Source organism: Morchella importuna (genome assembly GCF_003444635.1).
Source record: "Morchella importuna strain M04M26 chromosome Unknown Morimp01GS013, whole genome shotgun sequence".
Classification (NCBI taxonomy): Eukaryota; Fungi; Ascomycota; class Pezizomycetes; order Pezizales; family Morchellaceae; genus Morchella; species Morchella importuna.
In genome coordinates this window covers 671,575-697,882 of record NW_025763410.1, presented here as the reverse complement: position 1 = coordinate 697,882, position 26,308 = coordinate 671,575, and the positions used below count along the sequence as shown (strand labels likewise).

General features: G+C 46.0%; 7 protein-coding genes across 7 annotated transcripts; 5 read left to right on the top strand and 2 right to left on the bottom strand.

Annotated features, from left to right (window-relative positions):
• Positions 1-1,671: 1,671 nt before the first annotated feature.
• Positions 1,672-4,069, top strand: LAJ45_05096 (uncharacterized protein; the record flags this gene model as incomplete). The annotated part of the gene is made up of 6 exons (XM_046114669.1): positions 1,672-1,791; positions 1,849-2,124; positions 2,199-2,346; positions 2,411-2,498; positions 2,560-2,695; positions 2,762-4,069. The coding sequence occupies 6 exons, from the start codon at positions 1,672-1,674 to the stop codon at positions 4,067-4,069; spliced, it is 2,076 nt and encodes a 691-aa protein (XP_045972218.1).
• A 1,770-nt stretch (positions 4,070-5,839) lies between these two features.
• LAJ45_05095 (uncharacterized protein) lies at positions 5,840-11,413 on the top strand (the record flags this gene model as incomplete). The annotated part of the gene is made up of 3 exons (XM_046114668.1): positions 5,840-5,848; positions 5,921-9,539; positions 9,615-11,413. The coding sequence occupies 3 exons, from the start codon at positions 5,840-5,842 to the stop codon at positions 11,411-11,413; spliced, it is 5,427 nt and encodes a 1,808-aa protein (XP_045972217.1).
• A 2,545-nt stretch (positions 11,414-13,958) lies between these two features.
• On the top strand, positions 13,959-15,492 carry LAJ45_05094 (uncharacterized protein; the record flags this gene model as incomplete). The annotated part of the gene is made up of 4 exons (XM_046114667.1): positions 13,959-14,426; positions 14,490-15,072; positions 15,372-15,432; positions 15,486-15,492. 4 exons carry the CDS (start codon positions 13,959-13,961, stop codon positions 15,490-15,492), a joined length of 1,119 nt encoding a protein of 372 aa, XP_045972216.1.
• Positions 15,493-15,899: 407 nt separating this feature from the next.
• On the bottom strand, positions 15,900-18,573 carry LAJ45_05093 (uncharacterized protein; the record flags this gene model as incomplete). Its single annotated transcript, XM_046114666.1, has 8 exons — positions 15,900-17,260; positions 17,324-17,344; positions 17,405-17,434; positions 17,496-17,633; positions 17,686-17,881; positions 17,954-18,230; positions 18,285-18,465; positions 18,531-18,573. The coding sequence occupies 8 exons, from the start codon at positions 18,571-18,573 to the stop codon at positions 15,900-15,902; spliced, it is 2,247 nt and encodes a 748-aa protein (XP_045972215.1).
• A 400-nt stretch (positions 18,574-18,973) lies between these two features.
• Positions 18,974-19,913, bottom strand: LAJ45_05092 (uncharacterized protein; the record flags this gene model as incomplete). Its single annotated transcript, XM_046114665.1, has 5 exons — positions 18,974-19,093; positions 19,252-19,405; positions 19,622-19,658; positions 19,743-19,777; positions 19,840-19,913. 5 exons carry the CDS (start codon positions 19,911-19,913, stop codon positions 18,974-18,976), a joined length of 420 nt encoding a protein of 139 aa, XP_045972214.1.
• A 3,381-nt stretch (positions 19,914-23,294) lies between these two features.
• On the top strand, positions 23,295-24,910 carry LAJ45_05091 (uncharacterized protein; the record flags this gene model as incomplete). The annotated part of the gene is made up of 4 exons (XM_046114664.1): positions 23,295-23,532; positions 23,605-24,576; positions 24,632-24,803; positions 24,862-24,910. 4 exons carry the CDS (start codon positions 23,295-23,297, stop codon positions 24,908-24,910), a joined length of 1,431 nt encoding a protein of 476 aa, XP_045972213.1.
• Positions 24,911-24,930: 20 nt separating this feature from the next.
• On the top strand, positions 24,931-25,300 carry LAJ45_05090 (uncharacterized protein; the record flags this gene model as incomplete). Its single annotated transcript, XM_046114663.1, has 2 exons — positions 24,931-25,167; positions 25,229-25,300. 2 exons carry the CDS (start codon positions 24,931-24,933, stop codon positions 25,298-25,300), a joined length of 309 nt encoding a protein of 102 aa, XP_045972212.1.
• Positions 25,301-26,308: the final 1,008 nt, after the last annotated feature.

Below are 26,308 nucleotides of genomic sequence, written 5' to 3'. Positions count from 1 at the left end.
GAAGCCGTGAACCGCTGAAGCCCGCCTGAGGTTACTCCTCACCCAATCGCAGTACTCGCCCAGCTGTGCAATAATTCTATCTACCGTACCGGAATCTGTATAACCTCTGACTGCTCGGTCTGATAACTTGGCTGCCTTAAATTTAACCTTTCCCCTGGATGTATGAAAATCTCTCTCATGCATTAGCGTGGCTTACCTAGGCAATGATTGACTGAAGTAAGGCAGTAAACCGCGAACTTTATGGCACCGTTAAGTATTCCCAAGACTGGCAAAGGCAGCAAGCTGCTTACCCGGACGTTTTCTCACCCAAATTCAAAACCACGTTCATGCATAAGAGAGATTTCCCACTATCTCATACATCCAGGAGACCTGATTTTAAACCATAAGGAACACACAGTACTACAGACAGGCTGTGCACGTTTGGAAAACCATATAGGCATCGATTCCATCATTCCCAGATTCTCCCCTCGTGTGGCCCCGGGGCGGTCTGTGGTTGATGGCCGGGCGGGGATTCGGTTTCTTGTATACATTTATTAGCAGATCCGAGACGGAAAGTACTTTAAATGGGGGAGAAAGAATTCTTGATAAAGTGTGGGAGGACCGGCTTAGGTGGGTACATGGGAAGGCTCTATTGATACATTTGTTTTATAAGCGTGGCTACATGTATTGTATTGATTTAAGCGTCGCTATGGGCCGTGGAGAGAGCAGCACGCTCTCTTGTAAACACCATAGCTTATTAGGTAAGCAATAGGTGTACTGGTCGTACTGGTCGTGTATGTACTCCGTCTGTAGCCTACTTGGATGCAGACGGCCAGAACCATACATGGCTAGTAATTAGTACCATAAAATACTACATGTATGTATATGACAACGAATAAAAAGATATCTTGAGCTTCATACATGTACTTATTTCTATACTGTGCAAAATGCACAATAGGCTGCGCGAATTAATCGTATGAAATCGGTATAGCTCGGCAGTTAGGCCCGAGAAAGGTTTTTTTTGATCCTCAATCTTTTCCGAGACTATTTGCCTGCAGTAAATGTGCGCGGCACTGGCATAATTAATAAGTGTTTGCATCCTGTTTCGATATCTATGTTGTTGCTCTGCACCTATCAATTCGATATATACATAATTCAAGTTCAAATTGGATCAATCAGAACCAATCAGAATGCGAGGTGAAATATAACTCTACCTAATTAAGGTTAGTACTCCGCCCTATCTTCGGTTGATTGCCTTGTTGAAGCAAACATATACAAGTTGGATGCCTTAACCATGCATATCTTGTAAGCAAGGTCTCTTATCAGCAATATGCGTGTTCTAGTATGTTACGTTCTGTTAGATAGTTAAGGCCACCCATAGAAGGCTCGAAAACCTCCAACCTTCGCTTTCCCCGACATCTGTTTTGTTCTTGGTCTAAAGTCAACAGCGGCTTTTATTGGAGGATTCAAGTTGCAAACCGAGTAGGTTCATACACATTTGACTCCAGTTTAAAATGAAGCGTGATGAATGACTATTTACGGAATGAGAGTAGATAATTGCCCATAACCTTGTCCCTCAATCAACAGATAGTTTCAGGCCAACTTTTCGAGACCAAAGCCAACAGATCTAGCCACTACTATACTACATTTTTCCCCTCATCTTCAGACTATCTATATCAATTTATATTAACGATGGCCAAAGGCTGGAAGGAAACCGTCAGTAACTTCGACAACGCGGACCGTGTAAAGCTCCTTGGGGTAATTGACCATCTCCGCGAGCTCGGAATCAGCGATGATATCCCTCTCCCGCAGGTCAGTTCTGTTTTCACCTATATATCATTTTAATTCATACTAAAGTGTTCCAATCAGCTTGTCGTTGTCGGCGACCAATCAAGTGGAAAGTCCTCCCTTCTTGAAGGCCTCACAGGTCTTGCGTTTCCTATTGCATCGGACCTATGTACTCGTTTTGCGACACAGATTGTGCTTCGCCGTACGCCTGCGGAGGAGGCCACTGTGAAGGTCACTATCATTCCTGGCCCAGAAGCTCAGACAAACGAGCATTTGAGAGCCTATCTGTCAGGATTTAAACATACTTCAGCAAATTCTGAATTCGGCGCCGACGAGTTTGCGGGGTTGCTGGGCAGTGTAAGTTTATCCCAAATTAATCTCGATAGCTACTTTTTATGCTTTAACACAAGCAAGACTAACCTACCGGGAAGGCTGCGGAGCGAATGGGACTTCCCAAGCCTGGAGCAGAGGATGTCGAGGATCTTGATCATAGGTTTTCAGAACATGTATTGAAGGTTGAACTATCCGGGCCCGAACATCCGCATCTAAGTGTGGTAGATGTCCCGGGTCTCTTTCACAGTACGTATGCAGTCAACAGTTCTCGGATATTGGTAAATCTTTGGTTGACTTGAATAATTGCAAGATCCGACAAAATATCAAACGAAAGAAGATGCAATTATTATAAGAAACTTGATCCTTAGTTACATCACGGATAGACGTACTATAATTATGTACAGTTTCCAGTGATTCATGTCGAGCTCAATCATGCAGTAATCACTGACAATCAGGTAGGGCTATTATGGATGGAAGAAACAACCTTGCGAACCAGGAGGTATTTCGGATGGCAAAGGCAGCTGATCCGAATGGTAGCCGAACCGTTGGTGTCGTGACCAAATGTGACGCCCTCCAGCCTGGAGAAGAGCTTGGTGTGAGTATTCACAATTTCTCTCCACGTTTATCCTGCAGGTCGATTAACACCGTTGCAATTATATAGGTAATCCGTATTCTTGAAAACTCTGTCGAACACCTTAAGCATGGCTGGTTCGGAGTCAAAAACCGGTCGGCGAAGGACATCAAGAACAAAGTCACCATAGAAGAACGGCACGTGAATGAAGAGAATTTCTTCACAACCTATCCCTGGAGTACACTTCCCAAAGACCGAGTGGGTATCAAGCCGCTGAAGGCATTCCTGGGAAAACTCTTGTACGAGCACATCAGAAACGAATTTCCAGCACTTGTGAGGGATATCGAAGCGAGACATGCGGAGAGTATTCAGGAGCTTGAGGATATGGGAACACCTAGGCAATCCGCATCGGAACAGAGAGTTTATCTCACGAAAGTGGTCAATGAGTACCAGCTCGCAGTGAATAAAGCGCTTGCTGGGACCTACCCGAGCGGTCTATCTTCAACACATCCTCTAAAGCTACGAATGCATGCCCATGCAGCAAACACCACGTTTGTAGAACGCATCGCCAATGAAGGCCACACCTACCAGTTCATGAACGCAAACAATGTTCTCGACCCGAACTATAAACCCAGGACTTCTGGTGGGGTTTATGAATGGATTAGAGCGTGGTATAAAGAGTCACGTGGCGCCGAGCTTCCTGGTACCGTCAATCCAGCTGTGGTCGAGAGTTTGTTTAGGCAACAGTCAGCCGGATGGGTCCAGATTGCGAATAACCATCTCATGAACATGGAACGTATTGTTACACAGTTCAATGATTCATTATTCAGAGAGACGGTTGTCGATGATCGTATTCGGCAAAATATCGTCTCACACATGCAACCTTTAATCATGGCTGGTATGGAAGCTGCCGAAGAGGAATTGGCGAGGATCCTCCGGGATGAACGCGAGGGCACTCTTCTGACATTCAACAAAATCTTTGAGACGACTCTCAACACTGCACGCCTTGATCGGATCATCGCGCGCATGTCAACTCACGCTGGAGCACCCAGCAACCTCATAAACGGATATGCCAGCACGATTGCAGGCTACGCTCATCTCAGCCTTGAGGATCAGGCTGTTTATGATATTCATGATATTCTCAAGACGTTCTACAAGATTGCAGTTGAAAGATTCACTGACAATGTTGTGGTCCAAGTTATCGAGCGGCATCTTCTCGGCTCTTCTGGGCCTGTCAAAAGGTTTTCCGTCGAGCATGTTGGCGGTCTCCTGGACAGTGAGGTTGCGGATATTGCTGGCGATGATTTGGCGCTGAGGAATCGCAGGGCGGAAATCAACAGCCGTATTCGAAGGATGCATCAAGCTATGGATATAGCTAAGAAGGTGAACAAGGGGTAGATTGAATGATACGTGCGCTGGGATTTTTGAGCAGGTTTCTTTTTCTCTTTCTATATTTTCTAGTAGTTAGCAGCGGACAGGGTTTTGTGTGATGAATTTATGAATAGGTTAACTTCCCTTGAGCGCCAAGACTCGAGTGATTCTTCGTGGAAGTCAGTACAGTACACCTGCGTACATGTCGCACCTACTCATCCTTGTTGTAAATACCCAGGTTATGGTGTCACTGGTGCCAAGGTGTTTAGTAGGTAGAGTATACTCTATACATACATGTACTGGTACATGTATATCTTTCGATGCCTACTAGACTCGGGTACCTGGGCTTGCACCGCCCCATCTACACCGGTGGTTGAGTGCCGATCTATCCCTTCGTTCGTCCCCGGCTCTCACATTAGTTAACCAAGAGACGGCGTGGTGATACCCAAAACCGTAGCTGTAACAGGTAGTGGATACCCTCCGGAGAAGAAAGATCTGTGCCTTGAAGCCTAAAGAGGTTCGCGGACGGAGGACAGATCCCGTTATCTCTCTTATCAAATAATAGATCTCTCATACAAATCTAATTCCTCTGTTATAGGCCTGGGGGTCAGCATCGACAGCTTAAGGGATAGCTCCCCATGATCATAAAGCGGTCTGTAGAGTACCTACATGTACACTCTTCGTCTTTATAATTAAACATGGTACTCTAGAGTACAGTATGTCCCTACATGCCTACATATGTACTAGTGTGTAGCGAAAAGTGATCAGAATCTGATGACAAATACACCTATTCACTGTAACATTCACTTATCACGTTCTGATCACTTATCCTCAACACCCGGTACATCTTTTCACTGAGAACGCTGATCCCGCTTAAACTTCAATTGGTCGGTCTAGCTTTTACCCGCACAAGCAAAGTTGCCGACCGACAAGGGTTTTATCTCGATCTATAAATACCGTTACTCCAGGAGCACAGTTCGTGTCATGCATGCCGACCGATGACACTGCATGATATTTACATAAACGGAATTCTTAACCTGTTTAAGCCAACATGTGTTTGGGTGGTACAGATGTAGATTGTAAGGCATACAATTGGCCAAGCTGGGACTCAATATTATGTAACTTGTTTCCCTTGTAGCACAGAAGTGCCCAATTCAGATTTCCACGAACTAGGCAGCAGCTGGTACCGCGCGGCGATAGGTAGTGGTTTCATCTCATTTTCCTTCTTGCTTGCTTGTGTTAGCGCTCCTTGGCGCTTGGTTCGTGCACAACTGGTGGCATAGTAGACTGAGACTGGCGCAAACTCTAAAGTACTTACGCAGTGTTGAACCTCACGGGTTTTTCGGCTTATGTAGTTTTTTTTTCTTCCTTGTAGATCGCGTACATAGGTATTAAGCCCATATTGCGAATTTAGCTCCCCGCACCAATATGAAAGCCGTCGTCGACAGGGGCTCAGATGGACGGACCTCCAACCGAACATACACATACATATGTAGTTAATAACGCACCCTCTTCTGGTGCAGTGCCCCATAAATTTTTCACAGCTGTTTCAAGACTGTAGAATCCTGACAAAGTCAATCCTGACGTTTTAAGGAACCCCCAGGGATCTTATCAACTTTATTTTCTCACTCACGGGAGGTTGCCCCTATTCTTTCTTATCTTACCCACGCCTACGGTACCAGTTATATAGATATATGTAACGTTCCGAACCCCGTTTTGAGCGCGAGGTGTGAACTAAAGTTTTTTTAGCAGCTGTTAGAATAGGTTTAATCGGGGGAGAAAGTTTTGACCATCATCATGTCAGAGGTATGTACATGTAGCTGCTACTGTACAGTAGTTATCAAGGAAATCCCATCTATGGTACTAACTTTCTTTTAGTGGGAGCTCATCCCAGCATCCACCAAGAAATATAAGTTTTCTAAGACTTCGTTATCAAAAATGGTTCGCGAAGACGACACCGGCCATCCAAAATATGCTTCGCCACGCGATAGCACCACAGTTCGGTCGGACTCTGGTAGTGCGAGGCGCTTCCGGGTCACAGCGTTCCACACATTCCACATGGTACTGTTAATGCCATTTTTGATCAGATCTGTTAACGCTGCATGCTCTGGTGATAATTGTGCTCCCCCCGAGGGATGGGATAACTTCGTGAACAATCTTGCTTCTGACTTAGCACCACTACTCACTCTTCTGGGTGAACAAGTGACAACGCAATATTTGAACGAGTCGCTGAGCTGGATTGATAGTCTATTGTTCGCGTTTGCACCTTTAGGTATCATTTCAGCAATGGTTGCCGCGATTCGGGTTGCGGGTAGGCCATTACTTTGGTCCCTAATTGGCAGGGCAAAGGAAAGTCGTGGGACCGTCGAAGCCGAGTTGATGTCTTCAACATCATCCGATGTTTGCGAGCTTTGGGGAGGCGAGGGTGTTTCTCGGGTGCTTGGATCTCCAGTCCTTCTGCAGTTGGTTTATGTAGGATCCGGGGATGTTGAAAAGTCGGAGGATGAAAAACCGCCTACTGTCAAGAACTCCGAGGGAGTTTACCTATTTCATGAAGCGATTAGGTTGGATATCTACCGAAGAAAGGGGGACGCAGGTCCATCACCAGATATACAAGAGAGTGTAGATATGGAAGCGAATAACGACATAGATGATTTCCTTACCCGACAGAATCCTCCAAACCTCTCTTTGAACGTCAGTATCAGGCCCCTCGACCCTAAGGTGCTCATTACCTTTGCATGCATCGGATTCTTTATGCAAACTGGAGTTCTTGTATATGCTGCAATATCTCAATACCACTTGAAACTTTCCAAAAGCGGCATCGACGTTCCAGCCTACGGCTTTCCTATCCTCCTCACAGGAACGCTTAGTCTCGCGATTGGTATGTTTCTATGTGCACAGGCCGTGGAGACCAGCACAAAAGAGGAGACCTGGGAGCCGACGGAAAGGGGAGATTCCAAATCCGTTGTATGGCTACAACAAGGAGGGCAAACTGTTGGTGATCAGCGATTTGGATCATTCGCACGACGATCTGGAGTGAACTTTCCTGAAAACCGTGTTCTAACTTCGGAAAAGGCCGGAAAAGGCAAACCGGTTCTTGTTACGGCTGCCATCAGCACTGCCTTCTTCGGCTTCGTTGCTCAGTTTGTCGGATTGCGCGCAATGCATCCATCAGTCACCATTGCACAACTGGGGGCAGTGCTGATAATGACTATTCTGCGATCTTGTGCTCGTATACAACGGGAAGGCCGCAATGATATTGAAGATCCTGATGAGATAGAAGGGTATGAGTTGGATTGGTTGGCGAAGGATTTGAAAGGTTGTCAATCTTGGGAGATCAACACTGGTCGTGAAACATCTTGTAAAGTTCCGGTGTCGCCGACTTCGTTCGAGGTGTCCTCGGCAAATGCAAAGGAAATTACCAGATCGACCTCTACATTAATAGAGAGGATTTGGTCTCAACCCAGCCCGCCTCGGATTTCTGAAGATAAGCATTCAGACGTGCTATCGGTAGCTCCTTCGTCCGATGAAGAGGAGGAGATTGATACATCCGAACAAGGGTTTCCACTTCAAAACGATGTCAATGCTGCGGTGATGAGGACTCGAGCTCGTCTAGCGAGACTTTCGCATGATTGGATGTTTGGTGGTAGGAAAAAGGCAGAGGTGCTGCATAATCTCATTGAAGAAACGATGAACGAGATTTTTGACAACATGACCATCCGTGAGGACCTGAAAACTGAAAGGGAAATCTCCTGGACCATCCCAGTCGAGGCTTCGTTTAAAGATTCAGCCACGAACGCCGAACAGATAAACCTCATTTTCAGCAGAAAGCTCAACGAAAACCAGAGCTTTGGCGCCTGGACTATTGAAAAAAGTGAATTGGAAGCCGTTTTGTGCCTCTGGACATCTTCGATCGTTAGGGCTGATAGACAACGCGCAAGGGATAGGTTGCCCCGTTTCAAGCGGGTTAGAATCTTAGCGTGTGCTACCGAATTAACAAGCACACACTACAATGTTTGGGTACCTCGTGCAAGAAACCCCAGATTGGAGAGGGTGTATGATGATGATACCAGATATTACGGATACACAAGAGCTCCCTCCAGGGATCAAGTCAGCTCAAGTGGGTATCTTTATGTCGACGCCGAAGGAGATTCGAGCACTTTATGTGCGCAGGAGCTCTATAGTTTGTTCATTTTCGAGCTTGCTGGGATGGTACAAGACATTGGGGGAGTCACCACGCCCCATAATAAAGATGCGGTCACCAGGGCTGCCGGTACACTAGACGGTCCCAACACCAAAGCCTTTCGTCTTCACAATTCGAACCTTGAACACCTCGCGGATATATATAATGGACATGGACTAGGAAGCACTGAAGATGCGTATTTCTCCATTATTTCAGCCTTTGGGTCTGCAGGAAAGCTCCCTTACCCGTACGAGACCTGCCTTGAAGTCATGAATAATTCGCAAGAGTTGGCAAGGTCTGGAAAATGGAGAGATGGTCTTGAGAACGATTCGTGGTTGTATAAAAACTCAAAGTCAGAAAATGCACCGATGAACCTCACCGATGTCATTACGAAGCCACTCTTGGAACAAGCTCGGAAGTTGGCGAAAAATATCACGCGTTTCGACAGGCGGGATCAGGTCCAGGAAATGTGGGAAGCGACTTATTCATACTGCAAGTTACTTCGAGCAGAGAAATCAGAGGAGAAGCGAGCCCTAGGGCTTGTAACCTTATGTCTAACCTGCACAAGGGCTAATTTCGAGTTTGGTCACGGGGCGATGACTGGCCTTCTCTGTGATACGATCCAGTGTTTTGGTGGCGAGAAAATGCACAATAATCAAGATTTCAAGGCAAAGGTCCAGATGTTATGGGACAACGAAGCGTTTTCGGATTTTAGATTCACAGCAAGATTTCTGTGGGAGAACGCAGTCGATGCGTGGCTTCAGAGCGATCAAGAACAATGTCCTTTAATATCAAGGGTGTTGATCGATGTTCTACGGGACATTGGCGGTGTTCTATTCAATGTCGAACTTCAGAGATACTTCACAACACCACTATGTCTGAAGTCCGCCGCAGCGGTCACCGCTGATCATGGTATTTCTATTGAGGAATCCAAAGATCCCCTTTTCCCTATTGATCTATTATTGATCAGGAAATATCGGTCCCCTGTTCAGATGGCAGCGGAAGTTGGTAATTTACAGATTTTAAAAGCTCTCTTGGATGCCGGTGCCGATATAATCAATGAAAAACCCGCATCACATTACGGCAGAACAGCGCTACAGGCAGCAGCAGGAGCTGGGCATTTGAACATTGTTTCTCTACTTATCGACAAGGGTGCAAAAAAAGATGAAGAGCCGGCACCTTACTATGGTCGCAGGGCATTACAAGCCGCTGCAGGAGCTGGGCACCTGAAGGTTGTCAAGTTTCTCTGCAATGACTTGAAGGATATCAAACCGCAGGGCGCTGGGGGGGTAGTATCAATGCCCATAACAAAAGGTAAGAAAAACTAAACATGGTGGGCGATTTTGGGGACAATCTCAAGGGCGTGGCTAAAGATTTTTTTTGAAACAGTGACACAGAAAGCGGACGCAACGAAGGATGCGGGTGATGGAAAAAACTATTCTCTTGATGATATTGCATTCGTCAGTAGCGCGCCAGGACCGCATCATGGACGTACAGCATTGCAGGCAGCAGCAGAGGAAGGCCACATTGCAATTGTGGAGTACCTTTTGGATATTGTTGAGGTTACAAACGAAACAACCAGCGACCCGGGTGTAACAGCATTAGAGGCAGCAGCAAGCGGTGGCCACGAGGCCATCGTTATGGCGCTCATAAAATCCGGTGCCGACATAGACGAAAGTCTAGAATCCTCCACGGGGAAGACAGCTCTTGAGGCCGCTGTTTCTAATGGTCACATTGGGACAATCAAATCGCTTCTCAGGTGCAACTTCAACCGTCAGAAAACATTGGTGAGAGCGATAGAACGGGGGTATAACGATGTGGTCCGACATCTGTTTTCCCATGCAGGTGTCAAACCGAATGTCAATGGGGAGGATGCGCAAACCCTCCTAGATACGGCAGCTAATCACGGCAGGTCGGCCATCATTAAGATACTCAAGGAGAACGGGTTAAATATCGAAAATATAAATGGTGATGGACGTACAGCGTTACACATAGCTGCATTACAAGGCGATTTGAAACAGGTGGAAGCCCTTCTGAAGGGCGGTTCAGATCTGGAAAAGGGGGACAATCTCGGAGATACGCCTCTGACTCTTGCGGCTTACTTTTCCCACCCCGAGATGGTCGGTTTTCTTTTGAAGCTAGGCGCAGACATTCACAAGGCCGACAACTATGGGAATACGGCACTACAAAATGCAGTGAGGCTAGGAAAGGAATCCAGCCAAAAGGTTATAGAAATACTTCTTGATAATGGGGCAGAGATCGAGAGGGCCGACAACCTTGGAGATACAGCTCTGACTCTTGCATCCCAATATGCCGACAAGGACGTGGTCGAGTACCTTCTGAAGAGGGGTGCCGACATTCATAAAGTTGATGACTACGGGGGTTCGGTCCTGCACCACGCATCAATTTCAGACAAAGATGACCGTGTGGAGATTATTGAACTACTTCTCGCAAACGGTGCAGATATCGAAAGGGCAAACGTCCCTGGAGGTACACCATTCCTCGTCGCTGCACAGAACGGGCACATTCCTCAGGCAGAAGCCCTTCTAAAGCACGGGGCAGATATAAAGAAGACGGACAACCTCGGTGATACGGCTATGACACTCGCGGTTGCCGCCGCCCAGACTGAGATGGTTGAGTTTCTTATCAATAATGGCGCAGACATTCACAGGCCTGATAATTATGGCAATACACCAATACACCACTCGGCCCTCTCAGACAAAGGCGACTGCACAAAGATTATTGAGATCCTTCTTCAGCACGGAGTAAATCTTGAGACATCAAATGGCCCTGGGCGTACACCATTGCTTGTAGCCGCACAATCAGGACACGTAGTACAGGCAGAAGCCCTTCTGAAACACGGGGCAGATATGAAGAAGATTGACAACCTCGGTGATACAGCTCTAAGTCTAGCAGCGTTCGCCGTGAAGGAGGATATGGTTGAATTTCTTCTAAAGAACGGTGCAGATGTTCATACGGCGGATAAGGAGGGCAATTCAGCATTGCAAAATGCGATCATCTTTGGAAAAGAGGCCAGCGCGAAGATTGTGGAGTATCTATGTCAATACGGGGCAGATATTGAGCGACCTAATAATGAAGGATTGTCGGCGCTACAAATTGCTGTTAGGGATGGCTATAAAGAGATAGAAACTATACTACAGCAGGCGTTAAAGGATAGGGCGAAATAGTTAGGGTTAGTGTTACATGGGCGCGAGGCTAAGCTCGAGTTATACTCCCGAGCTCGAACATCCCGAGCCAGCTCGCATGTCAGGCTCGGCTTGAACAGGCTCGTGCTCAACACTAGTTATTGAGTCTTTTTGGAGAGGTGTGTGAGGACGTTTTATGTGTTTTCTTGTCATTATAATTTCTTTGGTGATCTTCATATCCTCTTTTATTTACTACGTTGGCGATTTTCTGTTGGGTTTATTCTACATATGGCGTCGTTGGGACCTGTTCGAGATGGTGTTTATAGGTGTTTAGTATGTACTCGGTTGTGGACTTTGGATGAGAAATGATATATGTGGTACTTTTGTACGGACATGAGATAATATTACCCCCTGTTTATTTCACATGATAAAATTATCCCCGCTCACGTCTCGCTTCAAGACCTCTTACTGGCAGTGATTCTCAATATTATGAACTTGTAAGTCTCCTCTAGTACTGTGAATAAAGTACAGATCGAATACTACAGATTTTATATCGGGGGTGCTGAAACAAGCTCAGCTCTACTTCTAATACGTATTGCAAAATATTTCTATATTGTATCAGCATAAATCTCCAGCACCGGCGGGCATCACCTAGCACACACCTAAATTTGTTCGCCCCCCCCCCCCCCAAAAAAAAAAAAAAAAAAAAAATCCTACAGAAGCTCTGTGTATCCACTGGGTGTACTGAGCCTAGCGTTGGGGCGCCGATACTGGTATTTTTTACATTACAGAACCTCAAATAGAAATGGAATGCCTTCTATCCCTTACGGGAGGTCCTCCATTGTTTTCTGTTCGCTTGTTCTTCTAGGCGGATATTACTTAGCCACTGTATATCGCCCTATCTAAGAGTAGAATTATACTTCTGGCCTTGTAGAGAACTAGATTGAAAAGACTTGCCATACTACTCGAAATCCGAGTGATATATTATGACTACCTCGAACGCAAAGATGCAAGGACGTATTGATCGGTCGACCCTATATATAGCTAAAGTAGAAACGATAAAGAATGCTCGCAAAAGGTAGTATCTCGCCCTCATCTCCTTGGGATATTGACTGGTAAATACCATCAAGCCCCATATCAGTGGCACTAGAAAATTAAAGTGCTATCTACTCTAAAGCCACCCTTTTATACGCTTTTCGTTTGGGCAGAAGACCGGGTTTATGCACTTTAACAGTACCGTTTATGGTACCAGCCGATGTATTTAATTGAGAATATTTGTAAATGCCCGGAAGTGGTGGGGAGCGGAGAATTGGTTTACTTCGACTCACGAGTTGAGAGCGGGATTGATTGCCTTGATTGTGCGTGAACCGAACATATTAAAGTAGATTGGATGATAATATCAAATGGAAGAACCAACTGCAGAGGTCCGCATTGTTTTGTATGGAAGACGCCTCGGGAGTATGAAGAAACGCCTTACATTACTAAACCTACATGTAGTAGGCCTAAGTACGTAAGTGCAGTTATGAAATTGGTTACACAATTGTACAACCTAGCTTGAATTAGAGGATCAAACCTAACCTCAGAAAACATCGATATGCGAATACATGTATACATATGTCTTACTGCACACTCTAGACACAAATACTTACTGTCCACAACCCTCTTCACACACTCTCTTGCAGGCATATGAGTACAACCTACATGTATACATATGCACTTATCGGTCATGTATCTACAACCGAAAAACCAGAACCTCTGGAAGGCCAACCGGTGGGGAAAGTTCCCAATGTGAGTGATTAAAGGTTCTGGGCGTATATCCTCATGCTCAAAGTATTGATCGCAGATATCCCCAAAACAGATAGATTCACCCCTTTTTCCGGTTCAAAAATATCAATGGACAAGCTTGTGATATTGATATCAGTAGGATATGCATATATGGTATCTATATCTATGTATTTGGGTCAAGAATCCAAAGATATTCGTCCCACTGACATTCATCTACCTAGTTGCCATAAAACAAGGCTATTGTCAAATATCTCAAGGACTCTTCACGAAATTCAATGCCGGTATTCCGGTCCATAGAAGAACTTTGTTACTACACACGTACAACCTCCCAAATCAAGCTCTTCGTCTATCTCCGGGGGAGAATGTGGCTTCGGGGCTGAGTTTTCAAACAGGGTAGGTGCTCTTATCTGCCCTACAAAACCCCTGTTTTAGCATAACCAAGTGCCTCTGTACCCTGCACGTAACATAGATTATTAGGCGATATTGGTACTACCCCGCCTAAACCATTGACATTTATTCACTCACATGATAGGAACGCGCTCGTGTTCTTCAATACATAGCCTCCAGACCCCGGAAAGGGTTTACAAAAGTTTGTTCTGATGTAACAGGAAAAACGGGCTTCTCCTGAATCCTAAACGATGGTCTTGATCCTTCAACCTTACGAGGCGGCCTTTGTCCCTTATAATCTCTCACGAATCTCTATAAATCCATCAGGCTTCTACGTGCTGTATTAACTCAGAGACAGCCAGAATACACTCTTATTAAGAAAGAACCGAGCTTTCTCTCCTCCTTTGTTATCACAATGTCTCCTGCCGACACAATCTCAGTCCCATCACCGGAATTCCTCTACTTCCGTCAGGCCAGCGTGAGAGAAAAACTCATCTGCTGGAACCGAAACAGTGCATCCTGGGGCGGCCTCCTAAACCTGCCCGACTATCTTGGCCGTGAAACTCTCAACGGCTCACAGCTCATGACTCGTGATGGGCAAATCAAGTATTGGGTCCTGAGTTCGCTAGACAAACCACCAGCCGAGGGTGAGGAAGAACCGGATACAATTTATGCAGCTTGTGAAACTCTTCAGAAGCCGGTGATTGTGAAAACTAAGGATGGAGATTGTACTGAAGAGATAAGCTATGGTATTGCGAGCGTGTACACGAATCCTAAGTGTAGACGGAAGGGAGTGGCAAGTGTATTGTTGGCGAGACTAGCGAAGTGGTTGGATACGGAAGGTAACTGTAGAGTCAGCGCACTTTACTCAGATGTTGGCAAGGTGAGGGGATCCCTCGAGAAAGAGTACTTTATGATTTTGAACTGACTGGGTGGTAATGAGTAGGACTTTTATGCAGTGCATGGGGGTTGGATGCCATACTCATCCAATCAACTCACAGTATCTATATCCCCATCCGAAACTAAATATACGGCTCACACCGAGGTTAAAACGAAGCCTTTACAACGAGCCGACCTGAAACACCTCTGCAAAACTGATCAAGATACTCTCAAGTCTCAGTTTCAATCTCTTGCCCTCCCACCCGACACCCACGCCCGGTTTACCTTCCTCCCCACATTCGCACAAGCCTGTTGGCATTTCGGGACGGAGGAATATATCTGCGAGAAAGTACTCGGAAAGTCCCCCATGGTCAAGGGCGCCCTAGTTGACAACAATACCTGGTTATACTGGACTCATGATTTCGCCGAAAAAAAACTTGTCGTCCTGAGAGTTGTCGCGTCGGGTGATAAGGAGGGACTGGTCGCACGCTTGAAAGGACTACTCAGCGCCGCAGAAAAGGAGGCAAGAGAATGGGAGTTTGGCAAGATTGTTGCATGGAGCCCGATCCGTGAGCTAGTTGAAGCAGCAGAGCTGCTGGAAAAGGAGGAGAGAGGAATCGCAGTGGATGTGGCGGACAGAGAGAACGACAGTATCCCAAGCCTAAGATGGCACAGTGCAGAGGTGAAGGGCCTCACATTGTGGGATCCAAACGAAAAATATGCTTGGTGCTAGAGAGTCATTATTATTACAAAGGTACATGTTGGTTTCGTGTGTGTAGGACGACATGTTTCCTGGGGTTCTAGCATCTTACGCCATTACCATTTATGTATGTCTACGTAACGGGGACCGCTTAGAAATAGCCTTGTAGTTATGCCTAATGGTAGTATTATCTATGGCCTTAGCGAGTATTTATACCTTACCGCAGATGCCATCGGAAAAATAAAACAGGAAATCTTCTTGGGGGCACTCTTCGACGGAGCAGACGCCGTGGTCAGATTTGGTCTTTTAGGTATAGTTACACGCATACCCGTAAATGTGCATTTATTTGCTTACGGTACCTAGCCCGTAGATATCTTAACTCCTTGCTTTGTCCGTGTTACACGGGCAAACCATGTCATTATGTTGTACCGGGGTACATCTACTATGTACTAGATAGTAGAGTACTAGAACTTGGCCCTTGTACGATTAATTTACATGCAATGAGTGGCCCCAATATATTATGCACATCTATCTGATGATCGCAGCACAGCCTCGCAGCACGGGTCTTCCAAAAGGATTTAGCACCAAAATAAGCTCTTTAAAAAAAATAAGAATAAAAGATGCGTATAGCTAACTATCTACAAGAAAATAACAAGTACTTACAGCAGGTCAGGTAGTAAGAACAAGCCCCATGTTCCAAAATAAAATGTCATATGTAAAGTATATACAAAGCAGGAAAGCATGAAGGGAGAATTGAGGCAGAATTACAAAACTGGTCTATGCAACACATCGACAGTCGTCAGTGTATAGAATTATATGAGCTGTTCTTAACAGCCCCCGCTCGATAGCCACCACTATCTCTTCACTAAACCTTCTACCAGCCTGAGTAGAAACTTGATGCCACTCATCCTGCGAAAATATATCATCGAGTAACTGTTCATGAGGGAGTAAATGTAGGTAGCGTTGCAGAAAAGAACTGAATAGGTGCGTAGGTGCGCATTCGAGAGTGTTTTTCACTGAGCCCCAGGTTGCTACTCGGCATTGTGCATCGTTTGGTTTGTTCTTTCGCGAGTCGATATCAGTCGGTAGATTATAAGTTCGTGTATTGGTGTTTGAAGCTTCTTCTTTTAGATAAATGTGCTCCTGAATCAGGTCCTGTAATCTCTTTTCAAGGTGCGTTTTAACAACAGGTGGTATTGAGAACTCCAATTTTTCCAGACAAGGTCGCAAGTAAGTCTGAAGCTGCTGTTCTGCGTTTCTCGTCCATAACCAGTCCAATTTTACACCCTCTCCCCATTTATCATTAATCGTAGTTATTATGGCACTTCGTAACTGGTTCAGGGCTATTGCGTTGACAGAATAGCAAACAGTTCTCCACAATGACTGCCATAATGTGGCTTTAAAATCCTCAGCCAACGTATCAGGGACACCCAACTCCGCCAAAACAACATGATGTAAAGCATTCGGTGTATCCATCTCTGGGCTTACGTCGTACATAGCATCAATGTCGATAAAGCCTTTTGGCTTTGGGAATGATGAATGAATAGGTGTAACTAGTTGTAGGTTGACGGGGCATCCATGCTTGGTCTCAAAAAGATCGATTATCCTCTTTGCAAAGGCTGCCTCTTGATCCCCGATTGATGAGATTGTTATATAACAGAGGAACCCAGGGAGAGCAGAAAGAACTTCTTGAAAGACGGCCCATAGGCCATCAAAGGTTGCAGAGCGCCTAAACTTTTGGTGGTAGTAATCGCGTGATTCTCGATGTAAAAGGTCGGGTCTTTGTTGTAAAATCTGGATGATGATCGAGGCCATGGCGGAATAAGCTGTCATTGATGGACTCCATACCAGGTGCGCAAATGGGACCCTCCCTGCAAGGGAGTGCCCAAGAGCAACCCATTTGCAGTATACTTGAGGTTCTATTAAATCAGTTTGCATATATGTTAAAGTTGAATTTGGTCGATGTGACCAGGAAACGTGCTTTCGCTCTTCTGTGAACCAATAATCCCAATCCGAAGTCGATGTTGTCCTATATAAATTTACTAAGTCCTCGTGGTATGTTGTGTCTATCTCATGTCTATGAAACAATTCTTTCTGGAGATCTAATAATAAAATCCTAGCTTCATTGTTCTTAAAATCTGTATTTGGGTGAGCAAGATGCGTATTTATATACTGACACGTAGAAAAAGGGGGGGGAATACCGATGATAATCCGAACCTGGTCTGAGATAGGTTAGCACGAATTTTGATGGATAAATTTAAAAATGAAAACAGAGAACCTACGGTTCAAAGCAAGAGATCTCTCTGCCAGCGCTGTGCGTGGTGTCAACGCTCTGTGACCTTGGAAAGTTTTGATACAGATAGTTTAATGTACCTGTATTTTCTAGCTGCAGCTGCATCAGTCCCATTGCGATTGCGTCGGTTTCCACAAGTCGTTGAAGTCGCTTGATCTCTTCCACAGCATCCCTGAATTTGATTTCGAAGGGTGACCAAAATGCCGAAAAGTATCTCCCTACAGAAATAAATGAGATTGCAAGCTCAACTTTAGAAGCTGTATGACATACTCAAACGGCTCTTCTTAAAGAAAATTATGGCGTCTTTGAAGAATCCAACGATAGCAGCGTACAGCTTTGAACATATTGATTTCATTCGTTTTGAAGGGTATATCTGTAAGTACAAGTCGAAACGGCCAAGGTTGTCTCCGATTTCTATCAACATGGTTGAGAGTCCGCTGAGAATCTCGAAATAGTTCAGGGAAACCTTTATATCTATTAGTTAAACTGAGCCTCTGGAAGCATGATAACTTCTCTAGATGAATGAAAAAAGCACTACCTGGAGGATAAATTTCATGCTACCCCATACTAAACTTGTATATTCCGGATGGTGCTGGGTTGCTGCATCGATAGCTCCGGAGTAACAGTTCAACACTTTTGCCATTTTTTCGACTTTGTCTCGTTTTTTACTCGATTTATAGTAGAGCCCGCGGGCATCATTCACTACACCAAGTACATCTCTGAGGCCACAGGAAGGCCCGATGCGCTTTTTTTCATCGTCGGATAAGCGCGCCTCTAATGCCTCCATAGCGTCTCTGTAGGCGGCACCCACAGTTCTTTGAGATGTTAGTAAGATCCTGATCTTGAGAGGCTACGGTATGACCACGTACTCTGTCGGTTCATCGGTGTCTTCTTCCATGAATTGACGGACAGCTGGATGCTGGAACCTAGTTGTGCGTGAGGCAAGTCGTGACAGGAATCCAATGTCCTCGAGCCCCCCAACAGCTGCTAGTTGAACTTTAGACAGCTGTGTCATGTATGTATCATCAGATAAACTGGGGTATTCCGTTACTACAGCATCAGTTAGCCAAGGAAATTTATAGGTATTTGATTGGAACTATTTAGAGGACACTTGCCACTAGCTGTAACAAGACCTTTAAAATCGGTTGTTCCGGACATGGTTCTGGTTTGTATATAGGATATTGATAACCATGTATAATATAAGTGTCGATGTATGTCTTTATTGCAATGGTCGTCAAGAGACTATGTTGTTGACTTCGAATAAGGCCGGATATACACCCTTCTTCTTCTGCGGTAGCAAGATGCCAGTGCTGTTATATAAAGTAGTCGCATCGGCTAGCTCATAGTCCGGTAGGGTATTTTATGTGCAGGTACACAAGATTTTGTACTTGTGTGAGTGATAAAAGTCCAAGCTTTGGGGGATAGGCTTGAAACGCTATTGTACGCCTGTACGACGACATACGTTATCCTAGTCGGACTCCGTGATGGTTTCACATCATATCTCACATCTCACATCGCTCAAAGGTGTGACAAGCCTAAGCCCCAATAGTTATAGTGATTACTCGCCTAAAAAGATAAGAATCAGCAGGCCTGATGCCGCATCCATCGAAGCTTTCATCCAGTCAGCCATAGGTGATTCCCCATGACCTTTATTTTCCAGAGGTGATGTCCAAATAATCTAGTTATATTGGTCAGTTAATTAGTTGAGATTCTATGCTGTATTCCGTGATCTATGAGGGCAATAGAAGAAACTTGATATACCAATACCAATGAAAAGATTTGCATTATTTTTATGGGTTGATTAACGGAGTGTGTGGAGTGCGGGATGGTAACTACCGGATACATAGGGCGGATGGATTTAGCCAACCTGTTCACGGATGGCATGGCAACATCCGTGGTCCCGCAACCCCAGACGGAACTTCCATAGTATCCATTAGTGTGGAGATCGTGAGTATCAGCCAGTAAAGCTCGATAAAGGCGCTCCTTCGATCTGGTCACTGGTGGGGAACCTCGAACTGGTTGCTGGTCGAAGTGTGTTTATGGCAAAATGATTTCGATATCACTTGAGATCCAGTTATCCCAGTTATTGATCTACAGCTTGTGATAAAATTATTGTAGAAATATTGGAGGAGTCCTATGGTCCAACCAGACCCCTGTAATACTACAACAACTCTACCTCACGCTGTAGGTAACAAGGCGCACATACGAATCCAAATAAAAAAGTACGCCCGGGGTTGGCTGGACTATTCAAGACAATCGGACCGATTTGAGTTAGTAAATGTTCAAAAAAGGCCTAGATTATGTATTCCAGTCGCACGCATGCATACATGTATGTGTAAAGTAGGCACTTAGAGCTAGTACCCTAGAGTGGCCACGAGTCAGCCAAGTCAAGCTTCCCAAAAACGGCTTGACAGGCCAAGATACTTATTCAATTCCTGGATGATGGGAACCGTTGATTCAGTATCCAAGCCACCAAATCGCATTTTCTCGAACCCCATTGGCTTATGTGTACCCCCAGAAGTGCATACACCCGTAGGCCGGTGTCAAAGGCATCTGCACGCCTTACAGTTCAAGCTCCAATATGTATGCAGTATTTCTTAGCTAGAGGCCTTTAGTCGGTTGCAACTTTTCTTCCCATACAAATTTAGCATCTTGGCACATTTTTGTAACCGACTAAACCCTCTAATAATTCTTCATGAAAATATAAAGAATGGTTCTCAGTGCCCATCAACGGTTGGATAGCCCATGGTTGGAAATCCCGATATATAGATAGGATTGAACTACTACCCCAGTAGTTCAAGATCCAACAGCTACAGTACTACTTGGTGCAGTCTTAAATCCTAACCAGACCGAATATGCACTCAGCCTCAGTCGCTGCATCAAAGGGTCTGAAATGAGGGGAAGATGAGGTCCCGCTCCGGAAGTTCCCTTTTTTTCTATTTCTAGAATAACTCCTGAATTCCAGAACCCTAGGAACTGCGTCATCATTGGCGCTATCTATTCCTTTGATTGGTTATCATTTCAGGGCTTACGCTTGCAGACAGCAATTATCTCCAAGTATCGGCAACGCTTTTCCAGTTGCCCGCGGTCGAGACTAAGTGTAAAGCGAGGCGGAAAATGCTGGGTATTCGTGGGGGTTTAACAACCTGAAATGAGAGATCAGGGCTGAATTGTTTTTTCACTATATATTTGTAATATATCATTAATAAGACATCTCATATGCCCTCGAATAAGCACAATCACCACAATCACCTACAAGAAACCTGTCCTGGCATGATGTGGTATCGAGTGATAAGCGATGATATGACCAACACGACACAGATGTACGTAATTGAATTTCGCCGCGGAAGATTCATGCATGCGTGCAGTAAAGTTTCTTTATTTCACACCGACGGGTCACCTGATTCCTTGTAAGCTGGGCAGCTGAAGTATGTAGAGTGAAAATATTGAGGTAATGGGACCTCGTAATGCTTCTACTCGTCTCGTGTACGATGAGCCGGATTGCCGCCTTCCAAATTAGAGTGCAAAGGGTCGCTTTCGAAAATCCAGCCAAGCTAAAGGAGTCGTACATAAAATACCTGATCAGTATTATAGGTCGTGACTAGTAACTTTTGTCGGTGAGTCAAAAAAACTCTCGCGCTCTTCTCACTTCCCGGGCCTTAAGTTAACACTTTAAGGATGAACAGGCCGAGGAGTGCCACCAGAACCACTTTCTCTGAAAGTAGATATTGATTCAGAGCATAAATATAGAAAGATGATTGTAGTATGCCTTGGCATAGCAGTATCTCTAAATTTGCATCCGTGAAGGCCAGATAATATGGATATCCTTATCAGTAGGCTTCCATCATTCCCCTACACCTACAATTAAGATGTCGAGGATTTTTCTTCCTTTGATATAAATACTACAGGTCGGTTAAAGTACTTCAGAAGTCTGGGAGTCTGATTTATGGCCCGTTCGGCAACAGTCCGTAACGGCGTTTACAAGGGTGAAAACTCCGTTTCAACGACTTTTTATTAGGCATGGACCCTTGAAAACGCCGTTTTGTTTTGTTGCCGAACGGGTCAGTCGCGTTAGCAAAAGATCATCGTCAATGTAACATGTCTTGAGATATGTTCCTACCCACACACACGCAACTCTAGCCTCTTGTCCACGATTTCTGACCCTGTCTATATGAGTCACTTTATTCATATATCCGAGGGCCAGTACTCAATAATCTTGAGTGGCGGCACAATCCCCTTATGGCTCTTTTCAAAATAAGGAAGATTTTTGGCCCATCCAACCAGTTAGAGCTTCCATCATATTGCATATTGCAACCTGGCTCTGAGACTCCCAGTCAGCCACGCTTCGTCGTTTGTCTTCGCGGCGCCCCAACCGACGGGCTAGTAGGAGAGAGAAATACCAGATCAAATTACGCCCACACTTTTCCTCTGGGAGGAAATGGATTTTCGATTAACCCGCCGCCATTCTAGGTAGATGAACGTTCGAAGATATGTATGCAAGTGCAGATGCACTAGTGAGACACCATCGCTTGCGAAAAGCTTAATTGCACCTCACCACCAAGAAAATGGTGTGATTACAGCTAGGTGCGGCGGTGGTGTGTACATACATACGCGGGCCCGGGCAGGGCCGACTTCTGATTCGGAGCAAACGGATATCCCATGTATGATCGGGTCAAAATACGGCGCATTGATGAAATTTACCGCTCGAACCCTATGTTCGGAACATCGCTCTTGGCGTTGAAATTTCAGTCATCGCTTATCACTCGGTATACATATGTACTTGACTCCCTACGAGGTACTTGCGCAACTACGCACAGCGCACCAGTATATAAAGTGTAATCTTCTAATTTACTTTCCTGCCTCCATATTATCACCTTATATGTGTGCAATTTCTGCGTTCCTTTCTTATCTGAGATAGCATGTATATACAGGTGAATCGGTCAGTCTCTTCCCGCCGTCCGAAATGTACATGAGAAAGAGAAGAAATTCGAAATACATATAACCACTTCCCTCAGAACTATACACAGCTGGGATTGCAAGGATACTATATATTCTCGCCTCGAAGACTTCCAAGAAAAATGCTTTCTATTGTAAGAGATGCTGCTTCTTGCTCTCCCGGAATCACGCCTCGCCTCAAGCGTCCTCGCACATACAACCGTTGAAATTCTTGGTTCGTAGTCATGATTCCGATTGAAACCTAGACGTATTACTATTTTCTGTATTATTCCACCTTCTCAACGACTGAGTATATTAGCTAGCTGACTTATCGTAGTTAAAAGGCTAAAATCCGCTCAACAGTTATGTTGCTTAACTAGTCAAGTAGTTGTGGAACTTAGGTATATCTATGCTTGGTAGATTGACCTATGATACATAGAGTACGTGAACTACGAAATCTATGAGTTCAACACCTGTGGTTTTATGAGATGAATTCAATTACACACTAGCTAACACTGTTGGTGGTTGTAGTGCAGACCCACCTCGTTACCTGTGGCTAGTGCCGACCATGCCCCACCACAACAGCCACAGACAGCCACCATTTTCAACGTTCTTCTCTCCACCAGTGAAGTTGGCTACTGCTACTGCTGCTGCTGCTGCTGCATAGAGAGACTTCAAGGCAATTGACCGACAATTGGCCGAAACATACTCAAGCAATAACAAGAAGGTCTCTTTTCGGCTACAGCTTCGCATTGTATTCTTCACCACATCTTACACCATACCCGAGCTTACTGTCGGGAGAAGTTCACCCCACCATCACGAGTGTACTGCACCCCACCCATTTGCCCGACCCACATAAGCTGTCCGGTCCGGCAGTCGTAACCAGTAACCTGCAATCCGCAAACTGAGAGGTCAGTAGGTAGCAGCATAATAGATACAATATAATGTCGGCACCCCGTCTACTGCATCTCGCCCGCCGGGCTCCCGCGCCTGCGTCGCGCCTCGTGGGTAGGCGATTCCAGTCAACGGGAGGAGACGACAAGTTCAAGAAGAGTTTCCACGGTCAATTGTACGAGTCTACCGCGCGACGTGTTCAGGCAGAGCGGATGCAGCAGTCTAGGAGGATACCCGGCGGAGATGATGCAAAGGTTGCGAGCGGAGGGACAATCAGTCGCATATTCAGTGAGTCTCCCTCAATCACTGTAGAAGAAGCGGAAAGCTCCCAGAGTTCTATCTGCTGATCTGCAAGTGTAGCTCTGGCATTTGTCGCCGGTGGATTCTACTACCTGGGAACCCTCTCACAACCCGGTCTCCCCACAACCTCCACCTCTCCGCTCTCCTCCGTCACACCCCCGGCGCACAACCTCTCAAAATCCAACCTCCAGTCCTCATGGACAGAATTTGTCCGCCTCCTTGGTGCCGACCATGTCTCTACGCGTACCGACGATCTAGCAACCCACTCGACCTCCTCCTGGTCAACGCACCAGAATCCGCCCGACACCATCCCGTTCCTCGTCGTCTATCCCAGCACCACCGAAGAGGTCTCGGCCATCGCAAAGATCTGCCACGAGCGGCGCATCCCCATGACCGCCTTCTCCGGGGGCACGTCTCTAGAGGGCCACTTTGCGCCGACCAGGGGCGGCGTGTGTATCGATTTCTCGCGCATGGACAAGATCCTTAGCATCCACAAGGATGACCTTGACGTTGTTGTGCAGCCCGCCGTAGGCTGGGAATACCTCAACGAGATACTCGCTGCCGACGGCCTTTTCTTCCCGCCGGATCCTGGCCCGGGCGCGCAGATCGGCGGTATGGTAGGCACCGGCTGTAGCGGCACTAACGCGGCGAAATACGGGACGATGAGGGAGTGGGTCCTATCCCTTACTGTAGTGCTCGCCGACGGAACAGTGATCAAAACGCGCCGGCGTCCCCGAAAGTCAAGTGCAGGATACGACTTGACGAGGATGTTCATAGGCTCCGAAGGCACGCTTGGGCTGGTAACAGAGGCCACCTTGAAACTGGCCGTGACGCCGGCATCAGAAAGCGTGGCTGTGTCGTCCTTCCCAAGCATCAAGGCTGCAGCGGAAATGGTCGCGGAGGTGATTGGCAAGGGAATTCCCATTGCCGCAATCGAGATTCTGGACGATGTAATGATGAAGTGCATCAATGATTCCGGCACTAGTGCAAGGAACTGGAAGGAGGAGCCTACGCTCTTCTTCAAGTTTGCCGGTATGTCCCTCTATTATAGAAATGATCGGAGGTAGCGGTATTGAGTATTATGTAGGCACCGCTGCAGGCGTTAAGGAGCAGATCGCCCTCATCAAGGCCATTGGAAAGACCCATGGGTCTAAGAGCTTCGAGTTCGCGCGAACCAAGGAGGAAGAGCATGACCTCTGGTCGGCACGAAAGGAGGCATTGTGGAGTATGATGGCACTCAAGCGTGCCGATGATGACCAGTAACCCATTACCCATCCTCCCACCCCCAGCATATCCCGGCTAATATCTCTTGGACAGTGTATGGACGACCGACGTTGCGGTCCCATGTCACGGCTCGCCGAGATAATCGAAGAAACAAAGGCCGACATGCTCAAGAATAACATCCTTGGTAGCATTGTTGGCCACGTCGGGGATGGAAACTTTCATGCGATCCTCCTCTATAATGATCGTGAGCGAAGGACTGCAGAGGATGTTGTTCACAGGATGATCAAACGTGCAATTGAGATGGAAGGTACTGTAACGGGAGAGCACGGAATTGGGCTTGTAAAGAGAGATTATTTGCAGGAAGAGCTGGGCGAGGACACAGTGAATGCGATGAGGAGGGTCAGTCATCTTCTCCTATTTTCGTCTTAGATGGATTGATTACTGACATGGTAGAACGCAGTTGAAACAATCATTCGACCCACTGTGGCTGCTGAACTGCGACAAGGTGGTGAGAGCAGAGGCGAATAAATAGAACTAGACTGATCTTTGCATGAAGATGGGATTGCTGACTTGATACCTACCGCTCGCTCTCTGTGTGCGTTGGCAATTGTGTATAAAATTTTGTATATAGCTCTATGCAATATTTATTACAGACGGCGTGTATGAAGAAATCCGATAAACAAGGGGATCAAGTGGAGTATGGCATTTTATTGACGGATATCCTCAATTTTAGAACCACCTTGCCACCACCAACAATGGCCGGATATCAAAGTAACTCTGTACCAGCAGTGACGGCGACGGCCAGCCAGTGTTATACGGGGAACCCCGGGGCGGGAGGACAGAGTATATCAAATCGTCAACGGGTTCTGCCTCCATAGGGTTTTGTCTCGGAGCACCTCAAGCCAAATACAAGTATGCCTCAATATCTCGTTTCGATTTCCTTCCATGCCTCGCCTGCCAAAAAAGGTATAGAAAACAAAATTCAGATAAGGAAAAAAGCCAATTTCCCCTTTTAATGCGCTCCAATCCTGGAGGTGAAACTCTCCCAGAAATATAGCTTTTTTACGCCATGATCTCGATCTGCCTCGAGACGATGAAGTACTTTAGTTGGGGTGCATAGTTTCACCATACTCTTGTGTGATAGGCACTGATAGCTCGTGGACTCTTTCAAAGCTGTATTTACGCGGCCCCCACATGAAATATGTGTGAGTGATATTGTATGATGACAATTCTCCTCTAGCGCAGAAAGGTAAGGATACGGGTAATAGTGCCCTAAGTATCATATGCTTATAAATTCTGGTAAGAATGTTCGTATTTAAAACCTCACAGTGTAGCGTAGCAGGTCCTAGGTGGCTACATGCACTTTAGGTACCTGTGGGTTTCTGGAAGGCATCTCCTTAACTCTAGGACATAGAGTACATGTAGCTAGTGTCCCCGGCATTACTATCGTTAGCTGCTGGTAAAGGGAATCTCTAGATCCCTTCCGTTTTATTTTTTTAGTGGCTTTAGTGCGCAGCCAAGAGTGGGGGGCAGGGCGGGG